General features: G+C 35.0%; 1 protein-coding gene across 1 annotated transcript in view; it reads left to right on the top strand.

Annotated features, from left to right (window-relative positions):
* The first annotated feature begins 1,291 nt into the window (after nt 1-1,291).
* The window catches only part of TRPM8 (transient receptor potential cation channel subfamily M member 8), an 820,991-nt gene continuing 799,241 nt past the window's right edge, over nt 1,292-23,041 (top strand). Inside the window, 2 exon segments of the mRNA XM_044060289.1 lie at nt 1,292-1,516; nt 18,739-18,916. Coding sequence (XP_043916224.1) covers nt 1,292-1,516; nt 18,739-18,916 — 403 coding nt within the window.

Below are 23,041 nucleotides of genomic sequence, written 5' to 3'. Positions count from 1 at the left end.
CATTAATGGTCGTCTTTCAAAAAAAGCTGATCTTGTAGCTATCATGCTGGAGCAAAATACTAGAATATATTTTAAATGTACAGAAACATCTCTGTATAAGTAAAGTATACAGAAAATAAACTAGTCTCGATGAATGACAGCCACAAACAACTGAGCCTGAATTAAAATTCAGCTTACTACATTTCTATACTCATAGTCTACTGAACATTAATTAAGATATTTTTGTAATTAAAAAACAAAACATTGATTAATTACAAAAGTCAGCACTGACTAAATGGAACACCCAACTAAAATGTATTAACAAATAAATAACAGATGAAGTTTTGATACATAGCCGAGTCAAAAAAGCTATTTATTTGAGGAGATTAGCACTTTCACGATTCAATTAATTGCTTCATCTATGGTCTGATAGGGCGATTAACTGAATTATGAAAGTGCTAACCTCCTCAAATAAATAGTTTGTTAGACTTGGCTATGTATCAAAACTTCATATGTTATTTATTTGAAAAAAAAAAAAAGAAAACATTGTTAATTAGAAGTAAACTATTATGTTGATCTGAAAACATTATCTACCAAATTGGAATTCATTTCCTGGTGTAACTTTTGAGAATAGGATTAATGACAAATAAGGTATTGCCTGTTTTTTTTTTGAGCTTGATATATCTATTTTTAACTGCAGTTAGTTAAATCTGCAGTAGTAGTCAGTGCTCAGTAAGAATTAAAAGAAAAAGAAATTTGCTTATGTTTACTAAGTCCAGCTTTTGAAAGTGCAGTTTTGTAAATGTGCTTTAGCAAAATGTTTGCATCTACCAAAACCTCTCTACATATATTTGAATTGTTTACAGCAGAGCTCTGTTCTGTATTGACCTAAGAGCCCCTGAATCAAAGTGCATTTATGTAGTGGTAAGCAACACAGATAGTATATCATTTTGACTTTTTTGACCAATTTGTATACTATCACATCCGACTGCTGTAAGCGTCATGTTTGTGCATACATTCAAGCCAATACAAAAATAAATCTTCTGGGCTCCAGCAACACTCAATCAAATTCTGACATGCTTACAAGTATTCTCTGTGAAGAACGTGTACAGAATTTTAGAGTATGGCATGTTCATGTTTTTAACTAGGTGCTGCTGCTTAAAGCAAAGGTGTGTGTACTGTATGTGTGCATGTGTGTGTGTGTGCATAAATTAGAAAAATATTGAAGTGATCTGTTTTTAAGTCTTAGGCCTTTTATCATGAATTGTAATACATGCTTTGTCTTGCTATATATACTGTCTAAAGGCAGAACATGTATCCATTAACCTTATGTTTAAAATGGGCCACTTCTAACATCTGTATTTGTGTTTGCACAATCCTCAGGAATATATGTAAGTGTGGTTATGGTATTGACCATCACACAGAAAATACCAGAGAAAATCAGGATGGGAAATGGAGTTATAAAAAACATACTGTGGAAAAGTGCACTGATGCATTTGGAGATATTCAGTTTCAAGGCTCCGGACGAAAAGGAAAGGTACACGGTCTTTTATGTCCCTTGATATGAAGAAAAATCAGTACTATGCATGTCCTGAATTTATTACTACTCTTGTTATTTGTACTTCAGGTATTTTACGGTTTATATCAAGGAACAGAACATATAGGTGTACATAAATGTGTATATGTAAAGTTCTATATTTTAATGTAAAATAATCCATTTTTCAAAATTAAAACTTACTTTTCAGGCAGGAAAAGCATAGTGAAGGCAGTATTGTCTTTTTTAAGGTTGCTTTGCATGTCAAATCAGTGATTTCTTCAAAACTTAAAACTTCCTTTTTACTTGCAATTCACTTTGAATGAACAAACCCAAGATAAAATTTATATGCTTTAAGAAATACTTGGAATACACCTGAAATGTTTTCATCTTTCTCTTGTCTATTGACATTGATTTCTACAAATGCTGGTAGATTGATAAAAAAGTGCCAAAACAACATTTGGCAACAGTGAGGCTTTTATTTTTTATAATGCTTTGTGACTCAAAGTAGGTATATATAAATGGGGGGGGGGGGGGGGCTTGCCCGCCTTGAAGACAGGGAACTATTCTGGGAACTGCACTTCAATGCCCTATGTAGACCTGGTTTAACTGAACATTGCTCCATTTCATGTTTATTGATATTAAAAGCTTTCAAATGCTAGAATGTTTGATATTTTAGAGAAACATGCTTCCAATTTTAAAACTTCATAAATAGTTCTTTTAAACATTGCTATGCATGTTTACCATTTTATTGTATTTACTTTATGAAACAGGATGGGTTTTTAAAAAAACATTTACAAAAATATTATCCCAACATATTTATTATATTACATAATGTGTTATTATAAATTTATGCATTTTGGTAATAATACACTGAGTAATATCGGTTGCTTGTCACTTTAAATGTGGAAGGAAGGTTTTTTAATGACCATGTGACCAATGTTTCTTAAGGATCGTGTGACCACCATTTTGGAAGATTGTTTAAACTACTGACTATTAGGAAGGTTTATTCTGAAGAAGTCATGTGGGTATGCGGGACGAAAGCGCTTATTTTAATGTTTTTTTTTATTTTAATAAAGTTGGATGTCAGGTTTTAAACATCATTTGGACTTATTTTATGGAGCACTAGAACACTGTGGTTAGCTGCCATGCTGCTGAGTAGTCAGCTTTTTTTCACTGGTTTGTCCTTGCTGGAATTATTATCTGTTTTTTAAGTGGTTTTGTGGTAGAGGATAACGGCAGGAGCAGTAGGAATGCATTACACTTGCTTTTCTCAGAAACAAACATTGACTATGGAGAATTACAAAAAATCCACTAGAAATCTTACATTGTTGGTAGTTCAGCTTTCACAGAGAATGGACACCATTTCCAGTCAGCAACTACCAGGGAGAAATGAAATTATGGCTCCAGTGATGAATCCAGACCTCATTACAGGTAACAATAACATTAATTATATTCCTAACCTGAATGAGTGGTTAACTAAAAGCTTAGACTTTAATTCTTCTGCCATTCAAACTAATTTAAATAGCTCTGCTGTTAAAGACTGGTTAGAAAACTTGGACTACAAGTTATTTTAATATAAAAAAACTGCAGCTTGAAAATAACTATTTACTTGTGTCCATCATGTCTAACATCGTCCTAAAATGGTAACGGATGTGGCATTACCCCGACAGGAGAAAGACTACCATTGCATCAAGAACTTCTAGTAATGTTTAACAGGCATGGTTATGACTATGTGGAGTGCATTGTTAAGCACAATGTTACACCTAGTGAAAAATTGGTGGGAGAAATTAATAACTTAGAGAACAAAATAATCCATGACACTGAGTGTCATTGTTGCAAATTTGAGCACAGCAGACTTTTTCCCAGCATTGAAAACCAAATTTTACTAATGAAAAACTAAAAAATTAAGAACTTAAACAGGGACCATGACGAATATTCAAAGAGAGCCTCTTACTCTAATCCATCTCCTTCTCAAGTCTGGGATGAAAAAAACTTTTGGCAAGTACTAGGCTCAGGAAACATGCCCGAGTGTTAATAGGAATATACAACGCTTGGATAACAACGCCCTGCTGATGACTGACAATGGGCATGATAGGCATAACCTTTCATCAGGTGCTCAAAACAATGAGAGAGGTTTCTTACCCCATAATAATAACTTAGGCAGTGACTGTTATTTTAATGGTAACCCTGAACATTCTTACCCTAACAACCTCTCAGATTTTTTGCCATTGTGGAGATCCAAGAGAATAAAAGAAAGGATCCAGAAACATCAATGGCTGGCGAGGAACCAGCAATGGCCACCACTGAGCCACCAATGGGGGGAGTCCAATCAAGCACACCCTTGCCATCATAACAGAACATACTGGAACCAAATAAGGAAGCAGAATTAAACATAACAGATCTCTTTAATAGTGGTTCTTACAGAAATAATGACCTAGAAAGATATGATCAACTGGTAAAAATGATAACAAACTCCACTGGTGACTTTAAATTATATAATTTTATGTCAGTGGAAATTGACACTATCACTGCAAATTTGTCTGCAAAGGGCATGTCTTTTGTGCCTTCAAAGAAAGTCAGTGTAGCTAATGTCTTAATGGGCATGAAAAAATATACCAGGAAATTGAATTTTAAACTTATGTTTAATGAACTAACCCCTGTCATGAATGATTTTAAAGTTTCTAGTACCTTTAACCCACCGCTCCTCCCAGCATTACAAATGTATGAAAGAATATGTGAGACTGACCTTATAAGTTTATTAAACAGAAGAAATGGTTCTAGTGTATCAAGCATCTCACGTGAGGAAATATAGAAACTGGAAACCTAAAAAAGTCTGGGACTAAGTATTATGAAACCAGACTGGGGGGTGGGATGGTGATTATGGACACAAAGGAATATAAAGCAAAAATGTTAGATATTTTGATGAATGGAGCATACCAACATGTTTCCTTAAATGAACTAAACCAGGCTTATCAAAAAATTAGGGTGCAGATTAAGGATATGTTTATAGATGACAGGCTATCAATTGATGAATATAACTACCTTAACATGCCATCTCTCATCACTCCAACTACTTTTGAGATTCCCAAGATTCACAAAAGTATTGAAAATCCACCTATGTGACCAATTGTTGATGGGAAAGAGTTGATAACAACTGCCTGTGTGAAATCTCTGGACAGTAGTTTAAAAGAATTATTGAAGAATGAGGAGGACATTTGCAGAGACTCTTGGGACTTTTTGGAAAAAATAAAGTGGAATTGTAAAGTGAAGACTTTTTAGTCAAGATTTAAAAGACTTATATATGGTCATTCCACCTGAGGTGGGAATATTATGGTTCATTTAATTTTTACTTAAAAAGCAGGTCCCACACGAGAGTGAATTTATTTGAGGAACTACTTGAACTTGCTCTGAAAAATAATTTTATATACTTTGAGAGGGAGCATTTCCATTCAAAAAATGTGGTGAATTACCCTGTTAAAGGTGGCCATTTTGTTAAAGAAGAACAAACACAACCTCAAAAGGGAAAAAACACTAACAAGCAGAGATTTCATGAGAAATCAGGACAGGACAATAAAGGATCTAATCTCTACTTTTCTGATAAACCCCAGGCTTTATGACTATTATCCTTTACCCCCCTTCCCCTCATTCAGGTTACCCCTTTCCCAAAGACTAGCTCTCATTCTCCTGTCCTGGAAGGAGATCTCTTCAGATAAGTGGGTCCTTTCTGTTGCAATAAAGCATTACAGAATGCACTGAAAGTCTCTTCCCCCTCTTATCAGAATTCCTCAGTCTCATCAAAATAATTTGCCTCATATTCTTTCTCTTTTACAGGATCTCTTAATACAAACGTTTTCCCAAGCCTGTCTTTTGTAGGTTCATAGGTTCACACATGAATTAGACTAATGACACTGGGGCCTTTATAAGCATAGCCAAACATCACAATTGTACCCTGCAAGTTTATGTGCTTTAGAGGTTATTTAAACAAGTATATGTAAGCTAGGGCAAGATTTTTCAGACTACTTCTGTCCATTGGAGAAATAGGTGCTATACCTTGGGTGTATTTCTAGTTTCCCATCTACTGGCTCAGTGTTTCACTTGAATACGGTTAGGGAAGTGCTCTGCCTCACATGTCTGGGAAGTCAGTACCAGAAAGGGGAATTCTCTGTGATATATACCTATCCCACCTCCAACATGTCCAATTTATGTAACAAGCAAAGTACAAGTCCTGAGATTGAGTAATTCAGATGCTGCTCACTTTTCTGATATGCAAACGTTCCATCAGAGTGTGATCCAAGGATACGTTGTATGCCAGGCATAGATAGTTTCTCAACAGATCACATAGATAGGATTTTGAGGCAATCTGCATAGGACATACTGTCTACACCTTTTATTCTTTTTGTGAAGAACCACTATGGATGTTCCACTTGTTGCATGTGCCTGGTCTGGTGTATACTGAAGGGAGTGTTGATGGACGATTACAGTGGAATGATGACTTTAATGGACCTAGATACCATGCCCTTGTTTATAAGTTTGCGCAACGTAGAATGATTTCCTTAGCACCATGTTGGTCAAAGGCAGGTTACTGTCTACATACATACTCAACGCCCTGACTACTCTTAGGGGTATGTATCGATGAGCTAATTTTTTAGGGTGGCTGAAAACGGCACTATTATGCATTTCTTGGCATTGAATTTTAAGCTGTGGCAAGATGTGAAGTTAATTAAGGATCTGGATAAGGGTACATTTAAGTCTTATTAAATAGAAAAGTAATTTCACTAATGCATACCACCTGTTCCACCAAAAGGAAGGTATTATAAAAGGACAAATGGTCCAGGCAGTGAGAATGACATCAGAGAAGGAAGACCTAAAAGGTGAGCAGGAATATGTCACGGATCTCTCTTTGGAGAAAGCATACCTTAAAACCCTTGTTAAAGGACTGATGAAAGAAATATTAGAGGAATGGGGTAAAAAAAAAAACAACTCATTATTAGGTGTTAATATTAATGAGAAAGAAGGTCCAGTAGTAGGTAATGATGTTATAAACAATGAATAGAGTGGCCACCTTAGTGGTAGTTCAAATGGAAGGGCGGTGAATTACAACAATGCTTTGATTTTAAAATACAATTGGAATATGGAAGATATCCAAAATATCATGCAGAAATTTTGGGATACGTTTTCAAAGATGCCCAGTAATTTGTAAGTGTTTCTGGAACCCCCCCCCCATATATAATTTTAAGAGGAGGGTATAATAAAGACAGTTTTGAGAGAAAATCCAAGGGGAGAACTATAGGGATATTCAACAACAATAATAGGAAAATGGGTACATATAGTTGTGATATGTGCAGCCAATGTAAATACATAGCAAATTAAGTGAAACTGAAGTTACCGACTATTGAGACCCACTTTAAGGGTACTAAACATTTTAGTTGTACTTCTAAGGGAGTTGTGTATCTTGCATATTATCAAAAGTGTTCACATTATTATAATGGGAAAATGGAGAGATATTTAAAGTCCAGGGTGTATCAACACTATTATGACATAAGTAGAAAGGAAGATACTAATGCCCTATATAAGCACCTGAAGGAGTGAAAGGACGTCCAAGAGGTTGTCAATGGGAGACTCAGTTGGAGTGCCTAGAATTAATTAGCAGTTGCAGCTGAATGCAGGTTCTTTGCCTGGTCTGATTGATCAGTTGTCCATGGCCCCCATATTGAAAATGGGGTTGGCAAAATTATGATAGAATAATAACATTGTTAGATTTTATATCAGTTCACCGACAGGTCAAAACATCGACACTCACATGTTCAACATCGACGTTTCAGGTAAGCAATCTTCCCCCTCACAGGACCCATGGTAGCACTCGTTTCACTATTAAGAAGGTAAGGACAACGCTGTCAGGGTAAATTTTGAATAATGACATAAACCCTACGCGTTATAACAGAGAAACGAGTGCTACCATGGGTCCTGTGAGGGGGAAGATTGCTTACCTGAAACGTCGATGTTATGAAGTGTCGATGATGTGGAGTCGAACATGTGAGTGTCGATGTTTTGACTTGTCGGTGAACTGATAGGTACCCATATATATATATATATATATATATATATATATATATATATATATATATATATATATATATATATATAATATCGTTTTCATATCTTAGCAGCTTTTTCAGGATGTACTATTTTGATAAAAACGTGCGTTATAAATTACTTGTTTGTAAAATAAGATGTTTTTAACAAGGAGTCAACATATTTTTATTTGCATCATATATCATCGTATTGTAATGTCTATTAATGTGGGAAAGGAAATGAAGTCATTGTACTGTTAGTTGGGGAACCGATGATTATGAATGGTTTTAAATGGGAAGGATATATAAATGGATTTTTAATTCACATTGTTGTTCTGATGAAGTCCTTTTGGATGAAAGAGGTAAATCTGTTATTAATAAAAGTGATTGTGCCATGACTGGTGTGGAAAGTACTTTCCCTGCAGTGTACTACTGAGGTAGTTTGTGTTTACTTCAGTTACTTGCTTTATTATGGTATCATCCTTTAATTTCTCCAAATCTTTTGGGGTTCTTATACCATGACTGAAATGGACCCCATTCCTAAGTCAAAGTACGATTAAAGTTCATGAAATTAGTATTGCTTCAGTCTTTGATGTCAGTCAAAAGTGCTCTTCACAGCACCTAAAATGTGCCCAGTGATGACTCCTTCTGCAATTCATATGCAGTTACATGGATTGGTAACATACCTAAATACAACTGTAGATTTTTTTTAAGACCCGTTGCTCCTACTACTATTGGGACTCTCTGGGTATCTTTCTTCCACATTGCTCTCATTTCTGCCTGCAGATCCTGATACTTTATGAATTTGTGTCTCTCTGTACGTAAGACACTGTAGTCACTGCGTATAGTGATTTCAGTGATCAATGCTACTTTTGTCTTATTTTCTTGGACCACTATATCCAGTTTTCTAGCATCTATCTTTTGAACTGTTGGTAATGGGCAATCCCATGTGATATAAACTTCTTTCTTTTCTATAATGCTTTGTGGATCATGTTTTCAGTGTTTTTCAACCACTTCAATACCATAATGTTTACACAATCCCCAGTGCAACAGTCTTGCCACATTATTATGCCTTTCAGTATACAGTCCTTCTGCCATTAGTATGTCACAACCAGCAACGTGGTGTGCAATTGTTTCCAATTCGGTTTTACAAAACCTACATTTGTTTGCTTCCCCACATGTTCAATGGACTTTGTAAACCAGTTTGTACATAGCCCACTATCTTGGGCTGCCAATATTAACCTTTCATCTCTTGGTTTGAATTTGCCTCTCCTTAAATATTCCTGTGTTCGTTCCTGATCAACATGAGGTTCTTCCAGAATTTTTATATACTTGCAACTATATTAATGCTTTTTCTACATTTCTTGTCTTCTCATCTGGTCCTTCGCCTTATATTCTTTGTTTTATTTTTTTGGCACATTCAGTTGCTGCCTGATTTTTATCTACATCTGGTTTGATTTCCATTCCTGCTTGATGCATATATGCATCTGCTAGATTAAGCAGAAAAGTCATCTTAGATTAATTCACTGATTTTTATAAATCATTTGGTGAGCATGAATCATCCTTCTTATTTTCCTGTCTTATCTACCCAACACATTTTGGGGTCAGTCAATTGCTCCGAAACTGTAAGCTAGGACAGGAAGAGCAAATTGGTTTATAGTTTAGATTTTGTTCCTAGATGTCAATGCTGTTTTCAGGATTAATTTAAGTATTTTGAAGTATTCCTTACTAAGTTTTATTTGCATCTGTTCATGCTTTATATTATTGATCCTTCATCAATTCCCAAATATTTATACACTCCCCCTTGCTCCAGTTCTTTTATATCACATTCTTGTCCCAGACTGATGTTTTCCTAGTGCTACAGTTTTCCTGCTTTAAAGGTTGCTTTTGCACACTTATCAAGACCAAATGACATTCTTAGATCATCTGAAAAAGTTTTGACAACCTGCAGCCATGCTTTCAGTTCCTCATCTGATGAGCTATATATGACCTTGTGTCTGTGAGGTAGAACACCTTAACCATTATATCAACTCCAATCCATAACTAAAGTTCAGAATCAAACCCTGTACCCTGTATCTGTGAGGTAATATCTTCAAGCGTTATGTCACCCCCAACCCCCTTATGCCACCCCAACTCCTAAAGTCTTAGGTTCATAGGCAAGTACTAGGCTAGCTGCTCTTGTGGGCCATTTTAAACCTAGCTAACTTCACTTCCAAGGGTGAGAATCAAACTCTGTACCTTGTATCTGTGAGGTAAACACGTTAACCATTATAATATCCCTCAATGTATTTACATCATTCCTCCAACATATTTTGGCAGGTATTCCTAGGTACACATTAACTACAGGTACAGGCATTCATATCAGTAAGGAACAATACCACTGATGCTGGACAGACCTTGCAAGGATAAAGCTTGAATGGACTGTTTTGCAGAAGCACTGTGAGGAATAATACCTCATGCAATCTATTGGAAGGTATCATTTCTAATATTCACTTACTGTCAGAGCCTGGTGGCACAGTGGCACAATTGATAGCGTCATTGCCCTCACAGCAAGTGGGGTCCAAATGGAGAGATGGAGGTCCAAATGGAGAGATTGGGATCTGAGTGGAGAGAAGATAAGTCAACAAGCAAAGGAGAATAGTATTGTTGAAACTGAATTCATTCTCAAGTCTTGGTGAGTACCTTCATGAGGTAGACCCTGTTTTTCACAAAATCTCGCCAAGACGGCAATAATATGTGCGCTGTATTGTATATAGCATATATCATTGACAGACGTAGGTCAAAAATAAAAAAGATAGCTGGGTGCACAAGACCTAGGATAAAAAAGTGCCCAATCCTGGTAGGTGCACTGGTGCCAGGACTGGAAAAAATGACAAGAGTAGAAACCTCAAAATACAGAAACATTCCTACAATAGGCCTAGGCAAGGCCCGGGGGAGGATGCCCCCCACCTTCCCATTGTAGAAGGAATTAGCAGTCCACAAAAATCACAAAAACTGATAGGCCAAAGAAGAGCAATAAAGATGACAGAGTGGACTACTGAGGATAAGAAAGAAATTATGTATTGTTACTATTATGCAAAAAGCCCAGAATTTCCAGATACACGATATACAAAAAGATTGAGGGAAATTAGAGGAAAGAAAAATACTTCCACAAGAAAAACTGTCAGAAGCCTCAAATAAAAATTTGTGTTCTTTAATACAACAGGTTTGTGAAAAACATTATATAAACCAAGAAACATTGATCTGCTTGGAAAAAGAAGGATCTGAGGAAGTGCAAAAATATAAACAACGAAACCTAGAGATTTTTAAAAAGTATAAAAAAGAAATATGGACATGGGAAAGAGAGAGAGATATGATGTGGTGCAATATTTATGCAAAGTTGAAAGCCAAATTAATTAATACAAAAAAGGCAGCCCCAAAGATATTTGAAGAGAAATACAGGTAAATGCATCCAGATATGGAAAATAGAAGCTGAAGTTATAGGAATGTCCGCAAAGTGAAGGATTTAGTATAGAAGTTTTAACACATGTTACATCACAGCATGATAGAATGAGTCCCCAAACTAAGAAGAAACAGGAAGATCAGGAGACATCTGAAGAAGAAATATGGATGTGGAAATAAAAAAGAGATTTAATATGGTGTAATATATATGCAAAGGAGAAAGCAAAATTAATCAATACAAAAAGAGCAGCACCAAAGATATTAGAAGATAAATACAGGCAAAGGAATCTGGACATGGAAAGCTTTACAATACAAAAATAAGAAGACAAAGAGGAAAAGTAGAAAAGGAGATTAGTAATGGAAAACTTAAAGAAACAGAAACTGAGGTTATGGAGTACCTGCGAAGTGAAGGAATCAGTGTAGAAAATCTAATTCAGAAAGCACCACAGCAGTATATATTTATTCATGTATTTATTTATTTTACATTTGTTAACCGGGAAAGTCCAACTGGATATATATCCATTTTCAGCAGAGGCCCGGGGAGAAAAGCTCCAAACAGATAAACATTTAAAATGCAGTATACAGTAATATTTAGCAATTAAACAAAAATCAAAAGAAAAAAATACACATAGGTCACATATTTAAGAGAATGGCCTGAGCAAGGTGATATTTACAGAGATATTAAGCAATTTAACAAAAATAAAAAGACAACTACAAATAGGTTCCATAATGAAAAAAGGTTCAAAGTAAGGTTATATTTAGATAAGAGAAAGTCAACAACAACGTGGGAGGTGGAGGAAAACTATAAATGGAGAAAAAAAATAAAACATGTAAGAGAAATGAGGGTATAAGAAGAGGAAACAGGTAAAGGAAGATCATTTATAAAGAAAGAGAGGAAGAATGAGATGAGAAGGGCAGGTTAGGTAGAAAGCAGCAGAGGCTGAGAACGGAGGTTACAGTTCTGATAATAGAAGCTAGAGCTAATATAAAGGGGTAGAAGAAATTAATTGAAGGAGGGTACGGAGAGAAAAAAGGGAAATTATCTTAGATAGTTAGGATGGTTTAATAGATTATATGAGTAATATCGGGTTTGACTGGGACTAGTTAAGACTGAGACAAGCTTTGGTTGAAACTCAAGTTAGTGAAGTAACTCAGACTGAGTAATTTGAGTTTTAGTCAGGGTTTAGACAAGGACATAGCCAGTTATTGTACATGTGTGTCTTTAGTGATATTTTGAAGTGAGGCAAGGAGCAATTTGTGGTTAGTTCACTAGGAAGGGACTTCCATTTTTTACCAGCAGTGTTAGAGAATAAGGAATCTCCGGCAGAGTTGCTGGCTTTGGTAGGTTGTACTAGCATTCTGCTGGAAGAGCGAAGGGATGCTAGGTTGCAATATGGGGTAATGATATTAGCTAGACTGGGGGTGTGGGAAGGTTGGTGGAGGATTTTATGAGTTACTATGAGTTGGTTATAATAGATCTGGTTGGGTAGCCCTAGCCAACCTAATTTTTGAAGATTATGGCAGTGGTGAGTTCTGTATTCTGAGCCTGTGGCAAATCTCGCTATATTGTTGTAACATTTAGTGATTTTGTTGAGATTTGATTTAGATATAGCAATAGACATCTAAATTATGGAGAAATCAGTAGAACGGGAAGCAACTGGGCAATTGCCATATAAAGATATTTTGGAGCCCTCCACTGGAAACCAGCATAAATGTTCACTTGAAGCTGGACAGCAAAGGAAGGAACAGGAACCTGTGGCATCTCTGATGCAATCAGAGGAGTGATAGGCCAGTTGGCATTTGACAGAGCAACGGATGACACAGGATGAAATTGAAGAGAATGTGCCACAGGAAGATGCTACAGAACTTTCTATAGAAAACCTACAGGAAATGGAGAACAAAAAATGTGCCCTCAGTTTAGAAGAAAATGAGCTAAGAGAAGAGTTGCTTAATTTAATAGAGATAAATAGACATATTAAGATCAAGGAAAGAAATAGATTGCAGAAGGTCAATAAACCCCAAAAAGTCAGTAGTCTGATCAAACAAATTAATACAGTAATTAGGACTATCAATAGAGAGCCATGTGATTTAACAGAATATAAACAGAATATTTTACTGTGCAGCTAAATTAATAACAGATAAAATTCTACCACAAGAACACAGGATAGTAAAGGAAACAAAGAGGAGAAATCAAGTACCATCATGGAAGTATCGAACAGAGAAAACTATAAAGCAATTAAGACAAGAAGTGTCACTGTTAGAAGAGTATAGAACAGGGAACAGATCAACAAAAATACTCAGAAAAATAGACGCGATAAGTAATTTATCAATGACCTAAAAAAGTTTTATAGAGAACTGGGAAACAAGGTAAAAGGAAATGAAAGACCACCCAAAAAAGAAGAAATAGATACATTTTGGAGAAAAATCTATGAAGATCCTGTGGAACACAACAAAGATGCTAAGTGGATAGAAGAAGTAAAAGAAAGAAAAGAAGTTTAAAGGTACAGGATATGAAATGGGATGAAGTAACAGCCAGAGAGATTGAAACAAAGTTAAGAAAAGCCTCTAATTGAAAAACCCCAGGCCCAGATGTAGTACCTAATTTTTGATTAGCAGTATTAACATCTTTGCACAAAGATTTAGCCATAATTAAGAACTATTTATATGTGTACCCTGAATAGACACCAACCTGGGTAACAACAGGAAAAACAATGCTCCTACTTAAGAGTGAACCTGCAAGCTACCCTAAAATTATAGACAAATAACTTGCCTTCCAATGATGTATAAACTATACACAGGAATTGATGCTGACAGAATTTATAGCCATTTAGAAGAAACCTCAATTATGGCAGCAGAACAAAAGGGCAATAAAAGAATGTTGTGGAACAAAGGATCATTTGTTGTTAAAAAAGTCATACTGGAGAACTGTAAAAAGGGAAAGAATCTAAGTATGACATGGACTGATTATAAAAAAAGCATGTGATAGTATCCCACATTCATGGATAAAAGAGTGCTTAAAAATGCATAAGATACACCCTACACTAATTGACTATATTACAGTGACCATGAAACAGTGGCAGACCACTTTGCAATTAAGCCATGATAAAGGACAGATTATTATGCCAGGGATAAAAATTCAAAGAGAGATAGTCCATGGTGACTCTCTGTCACTGTTGCTATTCTGCCTTGCCATTAACTCATTAATCTGTTTACTTAACAGCTTAGGCAATGGCTACAATTTGGCTCCTAGAAAACAACAAAGTGTAAAGACTTCTCATCTTCTCTTTGTCTGCTAACACTAACCTGGGTTGCTTTAAGCACAGGCCTCATAGTCAACTGCGATATCAACTCAGGGTTTTGCAATGGGTGCAGCATGTGGGGGTCTCTACGTGAATATCATCATGCTTGAATGGGAAAGAAGATTTTTAATAGATTCACCCTTATTCCCATACTGTTACACTTACACTCGTTTTCTAGACAATATTTTTATTTTATGGAAGGGACCTAAACAGCAAATTGAACTGTTCTTGGATTATATTAACAATTCAACTTCATTCTTAAAATTTACATATATGGTTAATGAGAGAGAAGCACCCTATTTAGATGTCTTATTGAAAAAGAATATCCAAAATAATAGGTTTTTAGCTGAGATATTTCATAAAGAAACATATTCAGACAGTTTTCCCCTTTCACGAGTTGTCACCCCTTTTCACAAAAGTGAGGGGTCATCAAGGGGCAATTTTTGAGGGCAGCCCGAATAGTTACCCTATGGGAGAGCTTTTTAAATGAATGTGAATATGTTTCTTAAAAGAGGGTATCCTATAGACCTTTTGGAAGAGATTATGAATGGTTATTTCCAAGAGGCAGAAAGGACATTTTGAACCCATTTTAAATGTGGCAAGTGAAATGATAAGGCCTACCAATAGTCTTAGAGTGACACCAGTTATGAATTCAGCCCAGCACAAAATCAGCCCTATGATTAGCTCCTATAAGGTTGATGTTACTTTACAGTATAGGGAGGTGAGTAATTTTAAATCATGTTTTTTGACTACTTTCTCGAGTGATTCTTATCACATTAAAACTGTTTTAGGAAAAAAATTGGAATTTACTGGATGGTGAAAAACAACTAAGGGATCTCATGGGTGAAAGACCAATTTGTGCGTTCAGAAAGGGGTGAAATATTAAAAATTTACTTTAAAATCAGAGGGTACACCCACAAACTGGATATATGTATAAATGTGGAACCTTTAAATTTTGCCCATATATTTTAGAAGTAAACGAGGTCATGATTAACAAAGTGAGGATAAAAATACAGGGAACATTTAGTTGTAATACCTAGAGAGTGGTCTACTGTGCTTTATGTTGTAATTGTTCATGTTTTTACATTGGAAAGACTGAACGTAAATTGAAAAACAGAATCAGTGAACATTTAGAAACATCAGGGACCACTATGAGTTTAATGCCCTAGCAAAACACATTTCCCAAAACTCAGTACACATATTTAAGTTTATTATTTTGGAAACATTATGCCCTTCTGAAAGAGGGGAAGCCTGGCTGTGTTGGCATGTTCGTTTGAACTCAGAACATTAGCCAGGATTAAATGAAAGCCTGTCCATAATTAGTCTCTTAAAACTTAAAGCCCAAAAAAGGTAACTGGCCCTTTAATTGGGTTTGATATATACACATGCACATTTATCACATTTATAACATTTAGACATACACTTATATTTATTATTTAAATTTATACTAGTTATTTCTTGTTTAGTGTAATGTGATTATACTTTGAAATATTTGAGATGACTATGGAGTGGGTGACTTATGCATTTATGTATTTACTGATTTGTTAAAATGTTCTTTAAGAACTGATCACTAGTGATGTGATGTCATTATTTTAAAAAAATATTTAAGGGCTGTGTAAATTGTCTTTTTTTGTTATCTGATGAAGTTCCTGACATAACTGTAAATATGGCACAAAAGTGCTTATATGGGTTTTTATTAAGTGTAATAAAACTGGTTTTATCCTGGTGTGAGCAGTTTCTTGGACTTTTCGTGAAATAGATGTAATATACTGCAGCAATATGCAATGAATATCATGTTTTCCTATCTGAGCTATGGATTTGCCGAGAATGTGTATCATTTCAATGTTGCCAGCTGCTACAGCTGAGTAGCTGAAGCACTTTTCAGTGCAGTGGTGTGCCTGTTGTGGGAAATTTAGGAAAAATACATCCATGGAAGAATGCTCCTAATGATTTGTTGGGACACTGGAGTTTAGGGATCTTTATATCAATGGTATCAATGCCCTCCTTGCATCATATATATATATATATATATATAAATATATATATATATATATATATGTATATGTATATATATATATATATATATATATATATATATATATATATATATATATATATATATATATATATATATATATATATATATATATATATATATATATATATATATATATATATATATACATATACATGTATGTATGCAGCACAGCATGATAGCTTAGTTGCAAGCAATTGTCCATAACCTAACCTCGTATTTTAAAGAAGTTGGATATCCCTAGTGGCATGTGAATGTAGACATTTGCTATGACATTGAAAGGTAAGGCCAGCAAATAATGAGTGAGAACATTGCACACCAAATTCTCCCTTAATGTCCAAAATGGCATAAAGCTAGCATATCAACACGTAGTTTCACTGAGGGCTACAGTAGCCCTGAAAGCCCACTTCAAAGTACACATAAGTACATCTGAGTAAATTTAATAATCAGAACTCTATTAATGCTATTTCAAAGATCCATCTTGCAAGCTATGAAGGAATAAGGCACATAGCATATGTTACAGGCAGCTACATAATAGGCATACAAAACTCCTACGGCTATATAGGATACTGAACTTGAAAGCCACCAGGCCAAACTTATGTGCAGTACGACGGGAAGATGAGAGACACAGAGAGATAGACTGTCTTGCAAGCAATGATACTATTTTCTGAACATCTACTGATATAGTATGTAGACACACACAACTCCTCTGTATCCATTATTAAAGTCGATGTCTCAGGAATGCAGAATATGAATAGGAGTGTACCAAGCACTCTATCCTAATGTATGCCTGAAAGGTGTGCATGATCTATAAAATGCCTTTTAGGACAAGCAGGGCAAATCATACTATCATTCTGGACTGGTCATCTAGCTAATGACATTTAGAAAATGTGCGAATGGACATTCATGCAAGAGTATCACAGATGCTTTAGGCAGATACATTTTTAAGAAAACTATACATTATAGTTTCTGAGCTGCTGGAGTAAGCCCTTAGCTCTCCATTCACAGTTTTGATGTATTTATTAAAAATAAAATGTGATGCAATTAACTTATCATTTGAAAATGGGCTATACAGCAGTTAAGTGACCCTAGTTCTTCTTCATGGGTAACAAAAAGCTGATAAAATTGTCTTGGTGGTTTAATCTCTTCAGTGTAATACTAGAGTCATTTATGCAAATTGTCACATTGCAGATTTGGTTCAGCTTCATTTTCATGTTCAAAAAATAAGAGATCCAAGATGGCCTGGTAGGAGGGATAAAGTAATAACTATGACACAGGCAACCAAGGTTTGATTAACTGCATGGACAACTGATGGAGTGGCAGGGAGAGATTGGCTTGTCCAAACTAGGGGGAGAATGTTTGCTGAATGTTGTTGTCTAAGGGGAGGCATGGTCCAAAGGGGGGGGGGGGTTGTCCTTAGATTTTTTTTTTTAATTCTCTCACTGGATTGGAGGCTGACTTGGGGTGTCAGTAGACCCACTGTAGGATTTGGGGCACTGGGACAGCTGTCAAAATGACAGTAAGATAGGGGGTTCAAAGAAACTTCAGAAGCCTCCATCAGCACTGAGGAGAGATTTGGTCTGGAGGACACATCTTGTCCTTGGGGAAAACTATATGAGGTTTTTTAGACATTAAGGCATATAGTTCAGAAATCATGCTGGTTGATATGACTGCAACTAAAAATGTGTTTACCTAGACAGAACTTTAAGGTCTACTTAACTGAAGGATGCAAATGGAGAAAGAGTTACTCTTTGACTAACTGGATTTAAGTCTCAGAGTGGAGATGTAGGATATCTTGGAGGCATCATATGAAGAATCCTCATCAAGACCTAATCTACAGCAATCTTTAAAGCAATAAGTGAGTATAAAGATAGGCGAAAAAGTAGACAAATGTGATTTAAAAGAAAAGTAGGCTAAGCCAGCTATTTACATAGTAGTAAGATATTGTATAGCTTGAAGTACTGAAGAAGGAAGCTGGAAAATTTTTTTCAATGAGTGAGAAAAACCTTCTAGACCATTTAATTTCTTTTAAAACAAATAACTCTGTGAAACAATGGCCAGAAGGATATCTATTCAGGATCCTCCAAGCTAATAGGTTAAGTGACTTGAGGTATAGATTAAGAACTGTGCTTTTCAGTTGTCTTAACAACTTGCTGTTGAGAGACTGGGCTACTAGCTGACAGCTGTGATAGAAAAGTAAACCATAGTTTTATATAACCATTGATCAAGGAATTTTTAATGATCAAACACATTCATGAAACAAAGGTGGCTTGCCTTTCCTAATGTTTTAATGAGGATTTTGGTAACTGACCTTACAGTATTGTGCTTTCTAAAATGCATATATTAACTCCATTTCCTCTTTTCCTTAAATTCCAGTATATACGCTTATCAACAGAAACCAGTCCTGAAACCCTTTATCAGCTGATGACTAAATACTGGAAACTAAAAACTCCAAACCTCATTATCTCTGTCACAGGAGGAGCAAAAAATTTCCAAGCAAAGCCACGCATGAGTAAAATCTTCAGCAGATTGATTTACATTGCACAATCTAAAGGTAATGTACGGTAGTTTTTTAAATCGTATGGAGCGTAATCATAGTAGCAAATGAAAGTTCATGAGAGGGTCACAACTACAAGGAGAGGAAATGCATGCTTAAAATCACAGTTATCATAAAGATTGAATGAGAAGGCTATAATAATGATTTAGGGTTAAAGAAATGGCTGAGAAGTGGAAACTAAGATAACACATTTATATTCAGAAATATTATATGGGAACTGTTGAGTCTGAATGCTGCACAAAGTTACAAGGTTACATCAGTGGGGTGTTTGGTGGTAATGACACCTCACCAGGGCTATATCAAATTCTACAAAATAACTTTCAGTAATAACAAAATGAAAACTCCAGTAAAGCTAGAATTTCCACTGAGTGACCTCCCAAACCTCTTGTATCAGAGGTACATGGGATATATGTAAATGGCCCTTATGAACATCAGGTGTTTTAGATAATTGGCAATTCTGAATGTCCATGACTTGTTTCATTGTTTTAATAGACAATTTCAGGCCAATAAAGCCAAACCCCACTAGCTGTGGATATGCATATTTCAGACTTATTATGACCTTATCAGCATAGCACAAGCAGAGTGTTTGACTAAGCATAAGAAACACAGGGCTGTTATACCCAGTTGATGTCCATTATCATTAGGGTCACTGCAAAAATATCCCAAACAACAAACTAAAACAATAAGTGAGAAGGTCACTGAAAAGCCAACCTGTAAAAACAAAATGAAAACTTCAGCAAAGCTAGAACTTACACAGAGTGACCTCCCAAACCTCTTGTATCAGAGGCACATGGGATATATGCAAATGACCCTTATGAACATCAGCTGTTTAGCTAATTGGTCAGTCTGAATGCCCATGACTTGTTTCATTGTTTTATTGGACAATTTCTGGCCAATAAAGCCAAACCTCACTAGCTGTGGATATGCAGATTTTGGCCTTGTTATGACCTCGTCAGCACAACATAAGCAATGTGTTTGACTAAGCATAAGAAACACAGGGCTGTTATACCCAGCTGATGTCCATTATCATTAGTATATATAAAACATATAAAAACATTTAACTACCTAAACATATTCATATTCTGTCCTCACTATGTAAAATATTATACAATAATCAAATAAATCTACCTAATAGTAAGTAGGAGTTTTATTGAAAGTTAATTGTTTTATATGTTTTATATATATTGCATACACGTCAATAAAATTATAAACTTACGATTTACATTAATATTAATTTCGTCTCACATAGTATATCTATCACTTTTGTGTTAGATATAATAGTATAACAGTTTTATAATTACTAAATTGAAGTAGTTTTTAATTACATATTTATTTGTTTATGTAGATGGAAGTAGATCAATAGGTAGATAATGTTTATGAATGCATATGTGTATTTTTCAATCATTTAATGAATTTTGAATATTATGTGTATTATTAAGCACTCTTCCACTTTAAATGGATTTGGCTCCAAAGATACTATTTAAATCATGTGTATTGGTTGGCAAAATGTTCTGATGAAGCTCACGTTTGAGTGAGTGAAAGCACTTAACTTTTTTAACAAATGCAGTTTGCCATTTTTTACCGATTGTGGTGAGTTCTATTACTTTATCCAAGAACGGAGGTTGTGATATTGGATAGTGGAAGTGTTCTGGCAAGAAGGGAGGTTGGCGGTCTTTTACCTCTGTTTTTGTTTTGGTTTATGGTGTGGATGGAACGCCATTCTACTATTTTAAGCAGTGTGTTTTAATATTGAATTAAACTCTGAACATTCGATTTTAAAGACTGTTTTTAATGTAAAATCAATTTTCTCATTTTAATGAAAAGAGAAAGATTGTAAATATATGATTCTTTGATATTGTTTAAATGTTAGAAGTATGAAAATATTGCAGTTTGCTGTTAGAACAAAATGAAAGAATAGTATAATCAATTACTTCTCAAAGTTCAGAGAAATGGAAATGTAGCTAATGCAAAAGTTAAAAAGGGTGACAACATTTATTTATGTAAATTAAATGTACTTATCAGCAACTCTTAAACCACAAAAGTGTTGTAACCTTAGAAGCATTCAAACTAAATAGCTATCCATTAATTTTGTAAGTGTTATACAAGCTAGTTTGAGTCTTTTTGTCAAATAAAAATACAAGGTAATACAAACAATAATAGAAAAGAAATATATACATATGAGATATTATTTCATTTTAAATAGCATTTTGAAAAATCTATATCAGCTGAATAAAGATCAATGTGAATTAAACACTTCTCACAATGATAATATCAATAAAAATGTGACAGAAGGAAATGAAACTAGTTTAAAAAAGAGATAAGTATGTATGAGGCTGTTGAATAGATTAATCAATTAAAAGATAATAAAGACCTGGACTTGATGGCATTTTATTTTATTTCCCAACAAAACCTTTTTTATAAATTGCAAAGAATGTTCAGTCATATACTCTTAAATAAGAGCATTAAAATACAGAGTCAAGTGTACACAAACTAAATTAAGATAGAATATTTGCTGTAAAAGTAAGACAAACCAGTTGAAAACAGTTTTACACAAACATCCAATGTGCCTACTATGACTAAGATTTAAATGTAAACCTGGATTAACAGGGGTTTATTTAATACCACCTGAGATGGTACTTTACTTCCTGTTGTGCTTAGGGATTTCTCACCAGGTCTAGCAGTTTGAAAGCAAAAACTGAGAAGAAATAAAACCTGAGCTAGTACTGATCCATGTTTCTTACTCTACTCTAAAACTTTTACTTAATGCTATTTCTGTTTCAGGATTCCATGTAGATTCTAGAGCTACAGTGTTCTGCTTGAGCAGGAGAAAGTAAAACACACCAACTGCACCTTTATCATTCCCCAAATAAGGTTCTGTCACTCCCCAGTGGAGCACTTGGGCACTTGCTCTTGTACTTACATCAGAGTCAGCCTTCAGTAAATTATGGTTATAAATGGGTCCTCCTGCAGTGGGCATGGTGTAGGGACTTTTCCTGCCTTAAAAATTTAGAAGTGTAGAACAACTTCCTGTCACTTTTCTGTGATGGCCACTGGCTACCATTGCCCAAGACTAGAGTTTAACATCTGTAACAGGTGTAACCTTGTAATACATATTTCTGATGTGTAATTGGAGAAGGGAAAACAGAGCTGGGGAATGGAAGAGAAATGAACAAAGGAAATATTAAGAAGTAGATAGAAATAAAGTTATAGGGATGCATTATATACAGTGTAGCAAAATGTTGAGTAACAGTAATCTAGTGAATCTTTAGATAACAAAGTAATAGCTTAGGCTAGCAGCATTTGTAAACAAAATAACACGATACATAGAGAGAGAGAGAGAGAGAGAGACTGAATATTAGTGAAGAGAATTTTAGATAAGTGAATCTTAGTTGAACTGCAGTTACAAATCTAGTTTTTTGTGTAATTGAAAAGTTAGAAATTATCTGAGTTTATGTAAGCTATTTATAAGTCTTACACCAAATGGGAGCTTATTCCAAAGTTTACTATAATTACAGAAATAAGGAGTTTCCATGTCTGTTTAGTGATAATTGGATACTGATTACCTGAAGTGTGGGATCTGCAAATGTTCATGTGGGGTTGTTCAGGTAGTAGAAGCAGGTAAGGCAGGACAGTTGGCTTTGTAATGTAGGTTATGTGCCAGGTAATGTTGTTTGGAATTGAGGAGATGACTACATTCGAACTACTCAAGTTTGTGAAGTGAAAGGTGATGGTGGTGAGTAAGATTTTTATGACCTGCAGTGAACCAACAAATTTTATTTTAAGATTGTACAAGTTTATGTAGGGGGTGTGGTTAGGTCTGTCCAGTGAAGGAAGACATGGAAAACAAGGTGGAAGTAGATAACGTCTAACAACAGTGACTCTGGTTTTATTTGACAAGAATTAATTTACTCTGTATAATTTCCTAATGTGACTTTATCTGTAATTACTTTCTGTATGTGACAGTAGATATTTAAACTGATTGTCAAGAGTTAATTTCAACATTTTGGCTGGGTTAACTTTATGAAGAGTCATGTGAGTACAGTAGAAATGAATTAGATAGCATATTTGCGGACTGAAGTTTAGAAGAGAAAGGTATAGACTTGGTTTTAGTGGTGGTTAAAA

This window comes from Protopterus annectens, chromosome 2.part0 (assembly GCF_019279795.1).
Source record: "Protopterus annectens isolate FY-2018-M chromosome 2.part0, PAN1.0, whole genome shotgun sequence".
NCBI classification, from domain to species: Eukaryota; Metazoa; Chordata; order Ceratodontiformes; family Protopteridae; genus Protopterus; species Protopterus annectens.
This window is presented reverse-complemented; position numbering and strand designations above follow the sequence as displayed.